At 43.9% G+C, this 17,281-nt stretch overlaps 1 protein-coding gene across 1 annotated transcript in view; it reads left to right on the forward strand.

The window, feature by feature from the left end:
• Positions 1–17,281, forward strand: part of LOC126488921 (lymphocyte antigen 75-like) — a 115,433-nt gene that overhangs the window by 38,262 nt on the left and 59,890 nt on the right. The window contains 11 exon segments of the mRNA XM_050122792.1: positions 1,769–1,837; positions 4,987–5,105; positions 6,785–6,816; positions 7,507–7,682; positions 9,123–9,190; positions 9,462–9,541; positions 10,337–10,476; positions 11,988–12,093; positions 12,552–12,712; positions 15,107–15,236; positions 16,978–17,204. Of these exon segments, the coding sequence (XP_049978749.1) occupies positions 1,769–1,837; positions 4,987–5,105; positions 6,785–6,816; positions 7,507–7,682; positions 9,123–9,190; positions 9,462–9,541; positions 10,337–10,476; positions 11,988–12,093; positions 12,552–12,712; positions 15,107–15,236; positions 16,978–17,204 (1,308 nt within the window).

The raw sequence follows: 17,281 nt of genomic DNA on the forward strand, positions 1-17,281 counted from the left end.
ACGAGAAATAAAATCACTGGTTTTGTGGTTCTTGGATTTTTATAGAGAGGCATAAAATCATGTGTTTTATAGAGATACATAAAGGCCTGTGATACGGCATCCAAATAGTAGCACAGCTGTCTGGAAAAACAAGGGAAACCAGTGAGAAGGATGGGGAGGAGGAAGGGTAGGGAATGCGGGTGGAATATCTCGGTGGATATTATATACTGTATGAATGTGTCCCTGTGTAACACAGCGCTATGTACAATGAGTACACACAAGAAGGAAAGCAGAGAGAGGGGACAATCGAACGGCAGTTACTAGGGACTGGGGCAGACTGAGGCAGGGAAGATGTTTCTCTAAACATACGAAACTTTAGGTAGATAAGCAATAAGTTCAAGAGATCCATCGTTGTGCAATGTGGGACCCTAGTGAACAACACATTCTTCCCACTGCATCTATGGCTGCTGTGACCGGAAATGCAGAAGCTCACTGGCTAGATTCCGCTGTTCTCGGTGGGAACTTTAAAACGGCAGAGAGGCGTAAGCACTTCTACCTCGATTAGAAAGACAGGAAAATACATCTACATCGTTAGAGTCATTTACACACACATTTTGAAATAGAGACTTACTGATATGATGCAGGAAAGAAAAAGCAAAGTATTCATCTTCTTTTATTCATTTTTGCTATTTTTGTATGTGTGCCTGCGGATGGGGCAGTGGAGGCTGCTGGGCAACTTTCAGGAGTCAGTTCCTTCCTCCCACCATGTGGATGCTGGGAATTGAATTCAGGCCGTCAGCCTTGGCAGCCTTCACCCAAACTGAGCCTTCCCACTGATTCCATTTATTTTTACTTTTTAAAAACTTGTATATTTAGTTTCTCTATTTTTTTATTTAAAAAAAAATTGGAGGTATACAGACACCATGGTAATCTTTGAAGAGCACAAATCATTTTTCCAGAGTTTTCATTTGTACTTATTTTGTGTTCATTTCTATTATCTATTGATAATAGAAAAGTATTTTAATCATCCAAAGACATTAATTATGTAAGGAAGAAAGTATCTGTATTAAGCAAAATAGGCGAACCTATTTTGAAAAGGTCCTTAGATCATACTTTTCATATTACTTCCTTCTAAAGAGGGGTACATGACACTTCTAAGTGTCCATTTCCCAGACAGTCATGGTTTTCAGTTCAGAGTGTTCCTTGAGTCAGTTCATTCTGTGTTCTTGCTAAAAGTAAGTGTCCAGGCTTGTGTTTTCAAGTTGGAAGATATCTGAAATCAATTGATCAAGAACACCACTGATCAAATACACAAATACTGAATATGATTGGTCAAAATACTAAAATGTCACCACTGGGTGTGGTGGCGCACGTCTTTAATCCCAGCACTCCAGAGGCAGAGGCAGGTGGATCTCTGTGAGGTTGAGGCCAGCCTGGTCTTCAGAGAAAGTTTTCAGGACGGCCAAGGACAGAAAAACCCTGTCCTGAAAAACGAAAACAAAACAAAACCTAAAAAGTCCTTTTCAGCTGTGGCTTCTGACGCGGAGGTGACCCTAACACTCAGCTGACTGCACTTCTAGGACTGGGAGTTGGTGGGAAACGTAAAACCTTGTTGCAGTTCCTGAGTCCTTTCCTGATGTAACATCCGGATCTTCCACAGACTGAAGCACAAAACTGTTTTCTTTCAGAGGCAAATGGGCATGCTTGAATTAGGAAAGCTGCCTAAGTTCTATGTAAGTAGCCAAAGTCCCATCAGACTCCCGTCCTCAAGGCATGCTTGTCTCTCCAGGTGTCTACTGTGATCATGCATCAGGAGTTCCAGCAGGATTATGACATCAGAGACTGTGCTGCCATCAAGGTCAGTACCATACTGGAAAATCGGCATGAAAAATAAAACCCAAGAACTGAGGTTGGAGCTCGATGATTGAGTTTCTGCTTACCTGTGTGAGGCCCTGGGCTAGTCCTCAACACCACACACAAATCTGGCATCATCTATAGTCAGGCAGAACATCCATGGAACACCTTTTGTTCATGGAGTGCGATGCCGGCGCAGTGAGAAACGTGCCCAGACAGTCTAACTTACACGAATTGAAGAAAATGAAATCTGTAGCTTTATCATCATTATGTAGGATGATGATGCTTCAGAAGAGTGGGCTGAAGGTAGCCGAGGAAAGGTCCAAAGAGGAAGCGATCTCTAAGACCTGTTCAGAAAGAGCTGGGGCTTGACCTTGGTCTCCAGGGAGAATAGAGTTTGCGCAGGGGCAGTAGGGCAAGGCTTTCTAGTGGGCAATAGTGCAGGAAATGCAAGTGGATTCTGATGATGGGCAGCAGGAGAACAGGGTATTTCCGGAAGTATTATTTGGTTCTGCATCAGAAACAATACTTGGGGGATGGGAGATGACTCTTCCAGGGGACCTGGGTTTCCTTACGATGGCTCACAACCCTCCTAACTCCAGTTCCAGGGGATCCTCTGCCCTCTTCTGACCTCCACAGGCACCAAGCACTCGGGTGCACAGACACATGCAGGCAGAACACTCTTATGCATACAATTGCCTTTTGTTTTAATTTAAAAAAACAATGTTTGGAAATTAGGTTGCTGTCAAGATAGTACTCGAGTTTTTTTTTTGTTTTTGTTTTGGGCAGGCAGGAGGATGTTTTTAAAATGGAGAAAGGGCAACGTGAACCAAGATTGTGAATGTGAGCCAAGAATGTGAGAAAACTTTATCTTGAGATGTATTTCAAGATACAGCAGTTAAGACTGGAAAATATCACAAAGACATCAGGAATCGTGTACAGAATCCGTTTGTTTATCCATTTTTTAAGCCATGAATCTGGGAGGTGCATAAAGGCACCAGAAGCTATCAATGACAGGCTGTGCTCTTCAGAAGAGCACAGCAATAGATAGACAATGAAATAAGCCACGGTACTATTGGGTAAGGGCTCCAATATACAAATGAGAAGGTGTATGCCATGAGGTGGTGGTTATGAGAATGAAAACGGTAGTGGCATTCTGGTGGCGGTATCGAATGTACAGATTCCTTATGAGCCGGACACTGAGGTAGGCATGTTGCCTACATTATTTCAACTAGTCTATACACAACCTGTGAAGTGAGTGCTGTTCCCATAATCATCAAGTTGAGGAAGAAATCTCAGCATCGGTGTGTCAGGAGTAACACTTCAGCCCACACACGTCCAGTTCCGGGATTTCGAATATTTCGTCACTGTACTGTTTTGGCACGTCCTAGCACGTCGCCAGAGCTGGACCTGACCAGGGTGCTGAAGGAATGAAGAAAAGAGAGACTATGACATAGAAAAGCTGGCAGCAGAAGGACTGGGGTCTCTGCTGGCGAAACCACAGCACCCCGGGAGTTCGCCATATTGATTATATTGAGTTCACCTGCAAGGTGGCGTTACTGCATCAGCTGATCAAAAAGCCAGGCTCAGCTCAGCTCAGTAGGAGCGGTCTCAGTGTGCGAGTAGTCCTCGGGCTGCAAATTCCCAGGGGAGAAAGCTATGGCGCTCATTTCCACACCGTCACATCTATATTCTTAACTCCTGGGGAAGGTTGGGGGGGTCCTTGACATGACTGTTCCACGTCAACAGGACACATTCCTCTGGACTTCACTCGCTCATGGCTTTCTCGGCTTCCTATGTGACGAGCCTTTCCTAGAAACAGGCAGAAGAAGCAGTGTCTTTCACAGGCTGTGATATGTTACGGTTAAATATGATAGAGGTATGAGACGTAGCCTACAGTAAGTCGCAATCTAGGAACTAGAAGTGAAAAGGGGGAATCGAATGTTTACGAAAGCAGAGGGTCCGAAGCAGTTTTGAGGGAACCACAGAAAGTAAAAGAAAAGCCAGGGGTGAGGAGACTGTAGCTCCTTCACTCCGTAATCCAAGAGGGTCGGGAAGGTAAGGTGGATGCGAGTGAAAACGGAAAGAATGCAGTCTTCAGAGTATCTCTTCCCAGGGTCAGCATCACAACATCGTCCATTTTACAGGATTCACAACTCAGAGCAGGTAAAAACCTCAGAGAAGCTGAAGTAGTTTTCAGAATGGTCTAGAACAGTGATGCAGTGAACTGGATTTGAAAGGTACATAGACCTCCACGTATAAAGAGATTTTAAACCTACCGGAAACAAAGTGAATGAATAGAGGAGGTGCCAATACAACCAGCATCAGGAAGAACCTCAGCCAGGGCCGTGTTCTCCCGTCAAGAGATGCATGTCTTTCCCACCACAGTAGCCATGAATTTGGCCCCAAGAGAAAAAGAATCATAAGAGAGATGGAGGTTCCTCCCAGCTCATGCCTTCAGCATTCTTTCCAGTCCTGAACCATGAGCATAAATGGGTCACACATCCTAGAAGGGGCACAGCGACACCAAAGCCAGAGCCCGGGTTGCTGGGCCCGGTGTCTCTGTCACTTTCTGATCTGCTCTGTTATAGTCTGACTTAAATACCATCAAAATAAATATCTGTTTCTATTTAGTCTTTCCCAAACTTGGAAAGTGTGAGATACTCAGCATAATAATATATACCAGCATATACTATACACCAGCATATAATATACACCAGCATATAATAATACACACCAGTATATAATATACACCAGTATATATTAGCATATAACATATATTAGCATATAATATACACTAGCATATAATATATTAGCATAAAATCTTCTGCAACACAGTACAATAAATGCATACAAGGAGAAGTTTTATTATAATTTTAAAAAGAAATGAAAAAAGTATAAAGTCTAAAGTTTTATGTCAACAACAAAAAAGAGAACAATTAGCCTTTTGAACATAAACACAACATTGTTTCCTTTGTCACTTGGAAAATTCTTGCCCAAGCTGCTACCGTTTAAACATTCCATGCCTTCATCCGTTAATTTTGTGAGTATGACAGATGCTGGAACTAAAGTAGAGAAGGATACCCTAGCTTACAGTGTTTACAAAGAGCTGCAACAGTTTCAGAATATTCTGCCATCCTCTTCCTCCTTTAGGTACTTGACAGTCCTTGGCTAAGAAGCTGGTATTTCTACGACGAGAGAAAATTTGTTTATTTGAAGCCTTTTGCCTGTGATGCACAGCTTGACTGGGTATGCCAGATTCCAAAAGGCAAGTGGTCCTTACTGCTTTTCTTCACCTTCAACACTGCAAACCCTGCACTAGGAGGCAACCTGGGGAGAATGAAGCAATGATAAAGAAACCAGTATCTAACAGATTCTTGTAAATTTTAGAAGCAATTTTCAGTGAACTCCAAGATGCTAATATTTTATGTAAATTAAAATTCAAGAAACTAGTTAAAATGACAGTAGAGCCTGCAATGACAGAGAGGTGGGGACAGGGAGATCAGGCAGAGTGGTACACACCTATAAACTCCGGGCACTCAGGCTGAGACAAGACAGCCAGACTTGCTGTCAGCCTGGGCTACGTAGTGACACCCTGTCTTTGACAAGATTATAAACAGGAAGCCATGTACAACTTTAATTGTCTTGTAGCACTATCGGTGAAAAGTATCCAAAACCTGGAGAGCTGTCTCAAAGAGAAAAACTAAACACACATGTTGTGTAGGCAGCCTCTGAGGAAGGGATTCTGGTGCTTTGGGATTTCATGACCACATGAATTTCCAGACCACATCAAATGAGGCTTAACAAATTTATCCCATAATTTCTAAGGTTAAGCAAATTATATATTTATTGCAATCAGTGTGACTGCGGCTGATATGCAAATGATGTGGGAAACCTCTGGAATCCCGTGAGGGCCATCGTCCTGGTGCCTCTTAGGCCCAATCCTGTGATCTTCCCCGCCTTTGTGAGTAGAGGCACTTGTTTATGGAGTAGAAACTGGAGGCTCTTGGAGTCGGGCATCTCATCCAGAGCATTGCAAAGACAAGGTGTGCACGGGCATGTGGATACTGACCCGGCTTTAATCCTGTGAAGCATACCATATTTCCTGCTTCCATCCCAGAATCCTGAGTGACTTACTTGTTTTCCTCCATTTTATTTAATCTTCTTAAAAGAGTCTCTAATATGGGGCTGGAGAGATGGCTCAGAGGTTAAGAGCATTGCCTGCTCTTCCAAAGGTCCTGAGTTTAATTCCCAGCAACCACATGGAGGCTCACAAACATCTGTAAAGGGGTTTGGTACCCTCTTCTGGCCTGCAGACATACACACAGACAGAATATTGTATACATAATAATTAAATAAATAAAGAAAGAAATTTTTTTTTAAAAAAAAAAAGCATCTCTACTACACCATTGTGTATTTTTCCAATACCATCTTGGGAATTTGTAAAAATCCACCCCATGTTCACAGACTAGATACTCAGGATCCAGTAGAACAAACAATACAGCCCTTGCCGTACCTCTCGGTGCATTGTATGATGGCTTCAGAATCATCATTTGCTGTTTGTACTTTCTAATTGCTGGTCACGTGCTCTTTGTGACTTCCTTAATACAAAAGACTTTCTAAAAGACAGCCAGCAAGTCTTTCTTTCTGTTCTTATAATGGGGATTGACCCCATGGCCTTGTACATGCTAGGCAAGTACTTTACCACTGAACTACATACTCAATGCTAGACTACTAGCAATACTTAATGAGTCTGCCTCTGTAGAAGATCAGCATGAAAGCCACGTGTTCATATAAACCCTGAAACATTCCGCTCAGAAATTCCTAACTCAACATTCCAAAATAAAAGCCCCACAAGGCCTCATATCACTTCCATGACTCCATTTCCAGGACACATGCTTTATAATCCAGAACTAACCATAAGCCATTGTTCTCTTCCTTTTGCAGGTAGCACTCCCCAAATACCTGACTGGTACAATCCAGGTAAGCTGAGCGCCAAAATTCAGCCGGAGCTGCTTCCATCTTTTTTGATCATGCGTGTTGTTTGTTGTTAATTGCTAATTTTTTTTTTCTCACGTGCTCAAGTGAGATGCCTGCAGGCAGCAGAGGTGCCTGAATGGTATGGGGATGAAGGAGCAGAGATGGAGTTTCTTTCTCTGAGCACAGGGCAGCCGGTCTAGCGACAGACTCAGAAGTCCTTATTTTGTTATAGACAACACTTCCTCCGGTCAGAGAGCCAGAATCTTAGTGGGTTATGGGGTTAAATTAACTGAGATCATTACATTTTATTAAAGGCTCCTTTTGTCTTAGAACTTTGAGGTTTCACCTGGGAGCAGGCAGCACTTTGGCCTGTGGTGATACAGGATGTCCTGGGTCAGGGAGCAGGTGATGTAATAAGGTGTTCATGATGCTGGGCTGTGAAGGAGGAAAGGGAGGTACCAGGGTCACAGTGCCCCCTGTGAAGACACTCTTCAGTATAACCAGACTTCCGACTAGGCCTTGCCTCTTAATGGGTCTTCCACCTGCCAAAAGAATCCTGGGCTGGTCACCAGCAGGCCTTCGAGGCACACTTATCTAAACAGTAGTAGCTACTACATAGGACCCATTTTGAACACACCCATGCTTAGCCATGTTGTTTGACCGTCACGGTTGTAATTCCGTTTTCTTCTTTAGAGCGCGCTGGAATTCACGGGCCCCCCGTTATAATCGAAAGAAGCGAATACTGGTTTGTTGACGACCCCCACTTAAACTACGAAGAAGCTGTCCTGTACTGTGCGAGCAATCACAGCTATCTTGCCACAATATCGTCTTTTGCAGAACTGAAAGCTATCAGAACCAAAATAGCAAACGTAATTGAAACAGATGCTTTTTTTTTTGAGATTTTCTTTATTTTTATGTTATGTATTTGCCTGAATATGCCGTTTCCACATTTGTGCAGTGCCTGCAGAGGCCAGAAGAGGGCGTCCCCTAGAACTGTAGTCACAGCAGGTCGTGAGCTCCAGTGTGGATACTGGGAATTGAACCTGGATCCTTATAAGAGCAACCAGTGCCATCTTTCTAGCACGTCAAATGCACTTTAATTTCTTATACTTACATTTATTTCACTAAAATAGTTCTGAAGTCTATAAAACACAAATCTTAGCCATGCATGGTAATATATGTCTATAATCTTAGCACTTAGAAGGCTGGGACAGGAAAATTGTGAGTTTGAGAACATACCAGTCTGAACTATATAGGTAGACAGATAAAGAGTTGGCTGAGAGATTGTAAAGGAGGAGGAAAGAATGGAAGAAGATGGGGAGAGAGATTAAATGCTCATTCAAAATACAATTTGCTTTACAACATCCAAAACCATTGTTCCATGCTAGGAAGACTAAAGAGACTTGCTTAGTGTATTAAAATACACATGATTGATAATAAATATCAGCTTGGTAGATATCAGTAGAGAATGTAAATAATCCTTATTCTTTATTTATTACTTATTTATTCTCTCATCCTGACCACAGTTTCCCCTCCCTTCTCGCAGTCCCCCCCACAGCTCCCTTCTCCCCAGATCCACTCCTCCTCCTTAGAAAAGGGCAGGCTTCCCAGGGATATCAACCGAACATGGCAAATCACGTCTCAGTAAGACGAGGCACCTCCCCTCCTGTTAAGGCTGGATCGGTAACCCAATAGGAGGAAAAGGGTCCCGAAAGCAGACAAAAGAGTCAGGGACAGTCCCCGCTCCTGCTGTTAGGAGTCCCACATGAACACCAAGCTACACAGCCATAACATATAGGCAGAGGGCATAGGTCACACCCATACAGGCTCCCTGGTTGTCAGTTCAGTCTCCATAGGCCCCTATGAGTCCTGCTTTGTTGACTAATCCTTCCTTATTCTTTATAATTTTCAAAAACTTGGTAGCTAATTTCTTGTTTCTACTAGTAGGAAATTAAATTAAGAAATAAAATTAAATTGCAAAATAGCTTTGGGAGGGAAATTAGTATTTTAAACAACTTATAATTACCCGAGTTAAGACACTATATGCCCAATTAATACATTGGCCCAAGTATATATGGCTATGCTTAGAGCAATCATTTTCTGAATCTCAACAGAACCTATGAATATATAAAACAAGATATGTCCAATTATATTTTTGCTGGAAGGTCCTGGTGTATATAGTTTTTTGAGACCAAGCACTGGAGTGTGTGGAGATTTTCATGATTTGCGTTACAATAAAACAGAATTTTAGGTCGAAAGTCCCCCAGGATATCTAGCGCGTGTAAGGACGGCGTGTGGTTGGTTTTCAGATATCCGGCGAGGAGCAGAAGTGGTGGGTGAAAACAAGCGCCAACCCCATGGACCATTACTTTCTGAGGTACGTCACAGCTTAGATACCAGCTCCATCCACTGATCGCAAAAGAAGCCGTCCTGCGTGCCCCGTGCCAGTGGATCGCTGTTCTAAACAGTTTGAAACACTAATACAGACATTCGGGAAACCGAGGTCATTCGCATGTTGGTATCCAGAAGTGGTATAAAAAAAAAAATAATGTTAACGTGAAACTGGTAACCGCAATAATTTAGGGTGAAGAAGACAGATAGGACATGTAACTACATTGGGAGTTGTCACCTCGCTTACTTTCTTTCAGATCCCGACGCTCGTGGCATCGTTTCTCCATTCCTTTTGGAGATGAATGCTTGCGCATCTCAGCCAAGATGTGGTTTCTTGGTAAAGTCTGTTCTTGCGTTTGTTTGTTTGTTTGTTTTTGTTTTTCAAGACAGGGTTTCTCTGTGTAACAGCCCTAACTGTTCTGGAACTAGCTCTGTGGACCAAGCTGGCCTAGAACTCACCTGCCTTTGCCTCCTGAGTGCTGGGATTAAAGGCGAGCACCACCACCGCCGCCCCGCCAGTAAGATCTTTTCTGATACTTCAGCGTTGACCATGTAGTATGTGAACTTCAAATCCAGTGGCCGCCTAATCTATCTCCCTCTTTGATTGAAGGTTCGGTGGTTTCTTCATTTACCACTGATGACAGTCACTCGGATTCCAAATAAAAGCTCCTCCCAGTGTGGACATTTTCAGTTATTTTTATCCTCAAGTAGTTACTTCAGCCTAAGCTTAGCACGTTCATAACTGATAAGCAGACAGATGAATTCGCAAGGCTGAGCAGGCAGTGCCTCTGCCCCCTTAGACAGCCCTGCCCACTCCCTTCCTGTCCCATGCCATCTTTCTTCAGGGGGCCATGGCTGCTTTACCAGGTGTGTAATTTTTACAGGCTATATCACTGTCCTATAACCTCCTGATATGATTATAGTACAGTCAGAAATGAGTAGAAAAGGCCCAGAATATAGTTTAACTATCAGGAATGGCTGCTTTAAAGAGCCTTTCTTGGGGCTGAGGGTAGACTTCAGGCCATCCCTAGCACCAGAAACTGTATGATAAAAAAGAAGCCCATCTTTCTTATTATTAAAATGCACCGAACAAAAGATTCTCATCATCGCAATTCCGGCTCTCCTTTTCCAGACTTAAGTAAACTATCAGACTGTAATGACAAGCTGCCGTTCGTCTGTGAAAAGCACAATGTGTCTTCATTAGAGAAATACAGTCCAGAACCTGCGGCTAAAGTCCGGTGTACTGGGGAATGGATTCCGTTTCAGAATAAGGTAAAAAGGGAATTGCTGCACTGTGTAAGCCACGATTGCTTTCATTCTGCTTGTACGGCCTGTGGTAGAAGGGCAGCCCAGCCAGACGCCTCTCGGAGAGGGGCCTCCAACATGCCTGGTACCAGAATCACAGGCGCTATCGATCTCCTCTCTCAAGTTAGGAATGCCTATAGGCCTTTGTACTCTATCGTTCCCAACACCAAAGTTGCTGGAGTTGCTCTGACAATGGCTCACAGTCCACTGAATGGTCGCAGCTAACCCCACTCCCTGAGGAAACTGACTTCATTTAAGGTTGTTCTTTCCTTTTCTCCCTGAAGGAGAAAATCCAAGTAGCGTCGTCAGTCACCTTAGGTCAGAGAGCACAGGTGTGTTACAAAGTGCTTATCTTTGATTTCGCCCATGTGAGAGTTTAGTGATGAGCTAGGTTTGGGGAACGGTGAGTTCTCTGCCCGCCTCTTTGGGGCGTACGTGCTACACTGCGGTCTCCATCTGTTACAAGATTATTGGGTTGCTAAGAAGAAATTGTCACCAAATGTGACCACTTTTTTTTTTCTCTTTCTCTCTTGAAAGTTGAAAGGGGTTCAGGCCAGGCTGGTGCCAGAACCCCACAAAGCCATCAATGGCAGCGAGCTCCTTGTTTCTGCTCTACCGTCCTCAATGCTGGGTTTCTCTGTTGGAGCCCAGCATGGTCCTTCTGGGCCTGTTTCTGGAAATCTCCAAGTGACTGCTTGTGGCTCAACTTCATTGAAGCAGCCAGTCTGTAAGAGAACTGAAGAAAACTGGAGAATGATTCAGGGAGCGCTATTTGAAACAAACTACTCCTCCCTAAACTGTTCATAATCTCAGAGAAAGGAAGAGATGTATTTGACAGCAGAAGCACCTGTAGCGAAACTGGGACTATGTGGATGTCTGGATTAGTTGTGGGCCGGGGCAGCCGGCAGTGTAACTATCTCTGAGCTATGATGCCAGCCACATTTTGAATTGAAAAAAAAAAAAAAAGGATTATCTTTTTAAGTCCCCCCAAGGTGCTGGAACTATGCTAATGCGCATAGTGATATAAGCTTGAATTAGAATGTCTTACCCAGAAGAAAAGAGATGTGTTTACTATCTAGAGGTGATGACTGAGAGCCCGGGTTTCGATGTCAGATGGCATAGGATCACAGTGCCCATTTTACCACGCCGTAGTTACTTTGCTCACAGATCAAGTTGCTTCGCTTTGCTGTGCCTCAGTTTCCTCATTTGTTTTGAGAACTAAACGAGATTACGAGATGGTCAGCCGAGTACAAAAACTGCATCACAGTGAGACGTCTTTTAAAACACACATGCAAGCTCGAAGGTTGCCCGTCACATGTTTATATCCAAGGTATAAATTTGAAGTCGTGCGAGAGTGCTTTGTTGATTCCCATAGCTCACAGCTTGATAGCAATGCTCCAAAGGGTGAGGCGGTTTCTGTTTGTGCGGTTTTCTTGCACCTGAATCTGAGAGTCTTCATGTGTGTCTCTTGTTTACAGTGCTTTTTAAAGGTCAACTCTGCGCAGGTTCCATTTTCTCAAGCAAGTAGCATCTGCCATACCTACGGTGGTACCCTTCCTTCTGTGCTGAGCAAGAGTGAACAAGGTACCAGGCCTGCTGGGAAGGCGTGGCTTTTGTTTGTCTTTTTGTAACGCTGGGGACCAAGCCTAGGGCCCCAGCGCAGCTGAGAAAGTGCTGTGTGCTGGGGAACCTTGTTTCATTCCGGGTTGGGAGCCAAGTTAGTTTTAGGAGGCTGTGGGGAATTAAAATAAAGTTATATAATGAAACCATTTTTCCATAGAAAAGGTAAAAGGCTATCTTGATAGATAATCCAAACGCTTTTCTACTGTTTTTGAATTTTATTTGTGTGTACGTGTGTGTGTGTGTGTGCGCGCGCGCGCGCGCGTGTTTACGTGCATACATGTGAAAATTGGAGAACAGCGTGCACTAAGGAATCTATCCTTCCTTTCCAACATGTGGGTTCTGAAAATCCAATTCAGGTCATTGGGGCTCTCTATCTCTCTGGAACCAACTGCTTTTCTAAAAATTTCCTTTTTTAACAGATTTTATTACATCCTTGCTTCCGGAAATGGAAAGTAGTTTGTGGATTGGTCTGCGCTGGACTGCCTACGACAGATTCAGCAAGTGGACAGATGGCAGAAACCTGACCTACAGCAACTTCCACCCGCTGCTGGCCGGTCGGAGGCTGAGCATCCCAGCAAGTGTGAGTTCTGTTTCAGTCATCTGTGGACTGCTGGGGACACTTGCATCTCCCTTAAATGACTAAATCAAGAGCAGCAGCCTAGGGACTGGGGATAGCGCTCACTTGGCAGAGTGTTTGTCGAGCAGGCACAGATCCCTGGGTTTGATTCCCAGCACCACGTAAATCGGGCAGCATGGCACACGCCTGTAATCCTAGCACTCGGCAGATAGAGACGGGGGGGGGGGGGGGGGGGGGGGGGGGTCGGATTTTCAGTTTCCCTCATCTACATAGTAAGTTTGAGACCAGTCTGGGATATATAAAACCCTATCCCAAAATGTTTTTAATAATAATACTAAATGAATAGCCTGTTGCTTAGTTCCATTTCTACGGCATGATCCAAACAGGCAGATTAAGAAAGACGGCATAAAGAGTGGTTTCCAACAGCCAAGGAGGTTGGTTGGAAGGGGGATGCTGTGGAGGTACGAGGCTCCTTTTTAGAAAGCGAAAATCACCTAACACCGACTGAGGTGATAGTTGCGCAGTTCCGCACGTACATTCAAAGGCGCAGGCTGCACGTGCTAACCAGGTGACCTACGTCAGGACAGCTCTGAGCCCGCAGTCTTCAGGTGGGCGCCCTGGTTCTCACAGTGGCGCAGACTCCCCCACACACACCTCACAACCTTGTAATTATCCGGAGACCAATGTAAATGTTTGACCTGAGGTGGGGGATGTGAGCGCTCCACCTCCGTCTCTCAAGGGGAAAAGACCAAACAATAACCGCTCATCGTTCCTCTCTCTCGTGCAGATGCCATAGGTTTGATTTCGGGTCGATGTTCTTGTTAGTGGGAAACAAGGAAGGGAAAGGGGCCCGAGACTGACAGCGGTGAGACAGACACCTTGCGATGGCCGCAACAGTGAAATCCCTGATGAGATTCTGCTGGATCTTAGGGGTAATCAGACACTTGTCAGTCACCCGAGTTGGGAATGTGGGATACCGCATCTCATCGTTTCTCATCTTCCTTTAGGTCATGGTGAAATGTTCCACCTTCCTTTTAAACCATTGACAATGGCGTGTTGTTGTTTTTTTTTTTTTTTTTTTTTTTTCTTGATTGTCTTACCAGTATTTAGAAAGATGTTGCCTAAGGATTTTTGTGTGATTTTTTTTTTCCCCTATAGGCATCTGTATTAGTTAGATACTTTTGAGTCAAGGTAACTGCAGCGCCTGGATAGCTCAGCGGGAAAGGTCTATTGTGAACTGTGGTTTCAGGTTTCTGTCCACGGTGATGGGGGACACGGTAATTCACAGTGTACCGGGCAGGGAGCAGAGTGGGGAGGGCTGCCACTCCCTTCCACTTTCCCTGCCCTCCCCACCTTTTCTAAGGTGTGGGTCCTCAGCCCACGGGTTAGCATCACCCACATTCAGGGTGAGTGTTTCTCCTTCAACTACTCCTCTCTGAAGCGGTCCTCACAGACAACGCCCAGGGAGGTGCCTTATCAGTCTTCCGTTTCCTTTTTGTTTTTATTTTTCTAGACCAGGTTTCTCTGTGTGGCCTGGCTGTCCTGGAACTCACTCTGTAGACCGGGTTGGCATTCAACTCAGTGTTCTGCCCACCTCTGCTGGGATTAGGCGGGTGAATCTCTGTGAGTCTGAGGCCATCCTGGTCAACAGAACAAGGTCTAGGATGGGCTCCAAAGCTACAGAGAAACCCTGTCTTGAAAAACAAAACAATAGAAAAAAAATTTGAAGCATTCCTGTAGTCATTTTTATCTTACTTCTAAGAGGCTTTCTTTGTTTGAAAATATGTGTATCTATGTTAACATTTTTTAATTTCTAAAGTTAATTCCATTATTTTTTTAATGTCTTAAATGTTTGTCATGGTGCAGGCAGATTTTTCTGTCGCTTCTTCCAGCTTCCATATCACAACGTGAAGACTAGTATAAATTATAAAACCTCAGCTGATAGCTTAGGCTTGTTCCTAGCTGGTTGTTTAACTTAAGTCAATCCATATCATATCTTTTGATCTACACTCTACCACCTCTATCTACACCTCTACCCCATTTTGTGTGTCTGACTCTTTCCGAATCCGGCTCCTGGCCTCTCTGCCCTCTCCCTTCTTCTTCCCAGTATTCTCTCTGCCCCGAAAATCCTGCTCAGCTGTTGGCCATTCAGCTTTCTATAAACCAATCACAACGCCGCATCTTCACACAGTGAAAAAGGAATATTCCACAACAGCATGGTTTTGCTATTGCTGTCTTTTTGTCCTTTAGAAGTTTCACGGTAAGTTCTCTCAAGAGTTTTGGGTTGGTTTTGGCCCTGCCTCATTTGTTGGTTTGTAGGGGAAAGAAGAAACACCAAGATGCAAACTCTTCTGCACCACTATTAGTCCCATAACTGGGCTACTCTTTTCTTTCCAGCTCTTTGATGACGAGTCTCAATACCGCTGTGCCCTGATTCTCAATCTCAAAAAGTCGCCGTACACTGGGACCTGGAATTTTACTTCCTGCTCCGACCTCCATTCTCTGTCTCTCTGTCAGAAGTACTCAGGTATCGGCTGTCACCTTGATAATCTACCATACTTTTTGCTGTTAGACAGGCTTCCTTGCTAAAGTCTTACGAATAAATTTATATAATTTTATAGTTGTGTAGCTTACATTTTTAGCATAGACAAGTTCATATTGACACAGTGAAGCAGATTATGACTTATAGACTGTGGGTTTTTTTCAAGTATTATTACCACAGTTAAATATAAAATTAAATCTATAGTAGAACATGTTAATAGTTGTCTAATGAGAGTCATAGTTCAATATTCTAGTAAGCTGTGGTTGGATGTTCTTTCTACTTAGATATTTTGCAGATTTTTGTTTTTATCCGAGGAAAAATTCAGTACTGTACAAACACTGACTGTTAAATTTAGCTGACAGAAATTTGAGGAAACACTGTGCATGAAGCCGTCTGTATCTTCCCATAGTCAAAATAATGTAAAATACGTGCTTCAAAAGTAGGAACCACCCATGCTGGATATGGTGGCAGACCCCTCTGCACTGGAGAGGCACAGGCAACTGAACCTCTCTGTAAGTTCAAGGCCAGCCTGATCTACGTAGTGAGTTCCAGGACAACCAGGGCTACATAGTAAGAAGAAAAAAAATTAAATAGAAACCACCCAGTTTTTTAAAAATGCATTGCATTATTTTTAATTGACCATGATACGTTTTTGACAAGTGTTTAAGTAAAAGTGTTTGCTACACAATGAGAAGTTTAAGCACGAATTTTATGTACCTTGGCAAAGCTTCTCTTGCTAAATTAATCTTTGCCCCTTTGGCCCACCCTCTCTAATGACTTCCTTATTCAGATAAGAACCCTAAGGCAGTAACAAGTGGCTCTGCAAACTCCTTTTCAGGGTAGCTCTGCCACTTGAAATAAAGGAACACTTTTAAAAATTAGTTTTATTGATTCTTTAAGAATTTCATACAATGCATTTGGTACACACACACACACACAAACACATGCCCCCCAACTCCTTCCACACCCATCCATATCTCCCTACTCCCTCCCAAAACTTCAGTTCCTTTATTTCTCAATAGCCCCTTGACACCACGTTCTGCGGCTTGTATAGTCCTGGCTGTGGAGCCAGCAGCCAGAGCCTGGCTAACCTACTGGTAGCCACAGTCTTAAAGAAACCTTCTGTCCACAGAGTCATCAGCTGTTCATAGGGCTTCAGCTGGGGCTGGGACTGGTGAAGCACTTCCCAGTCCATGCTCAAAGAGGACAGGCTTGGTCTCGTGCAGTCTCCTTCAGGGACCCGAGCCGCTGGGAGTTTACAAGCGCTGCAATCCTGCTATGACCCAAAGATGCTGCTCCATTCCAATTCAGCCCAACCTCCGGCTCTTACAGTCTTTCTGTCCCCCTCTTAGAAAGGGTCCCCGGCCATTCAGGTGGTGGGGCTGATCAAGATGTTGTAAGGGGGAGACTTTGAAATACTTTTCCTGGCAAAGCAGTTCACACAAAGGAGGTGGAATAATAATCTTATTGCGGGCGACTTTTTTGTTTAGCTTTTCTTCTCCCAAATGAGAACAGCTAAACGGAAGTGTCCTGATTTCAGGAAGTTGCAAATCATTTAAATTTTCCTAAGCCATTCAGCAATATATAGCTTAATCTCTCAGCAAAGTTCTGAAGTAGTGATGTCTGAAGTAAACCAGGAAGGGATGAGCTCTGGAAATCCGACAGGCCTCGATGACTTAACAGAGTGCACGGAAGGAACTCTTGTTATTGTTTTCTTCTACAATAGACGTTGAAGACAGACAGCCCTGGGAGACAAAGTCAGAAACTGTAAAATATCTAAATAACCTGTACAAAATCATCTCGAAGCCTGTGACTTGGCACGGCGCTCTGAAGGAGTGTCTGAAAGAGAACATGCGGCTGGTGAGCATCACAGATCCTTACCAACAGGCCTTCCTCTCCGTGCAGGCCACGCTGCGCAACAGCTCCTTCTGGATCGGACTCTCCAGTCAAGATGTAAGTTTGCCGTTCCTCCCGTTAGCTCCTCTTGTAGACCCAAAGAAAGCAGCGTGTTAAAACTGTATGAGCTTAAT

This window comes from Alexandromys fortis, unplaced genomic scaffold (assembly GCF_014885135.2).
Source record: "Alexandromys fortis isolate MF-2015 unplaced genomic scaffold, M_Fortis_MF-2015_v1.1 scaffold_8_9099976_23576923, whole genome shotgun sequence".
Lineage (NCBI taxonomy): Eukaryota > Metazoa > Chordata > Mammalia > Rodentia > Cricetidae > Alexandromys > Alexandromys fortis.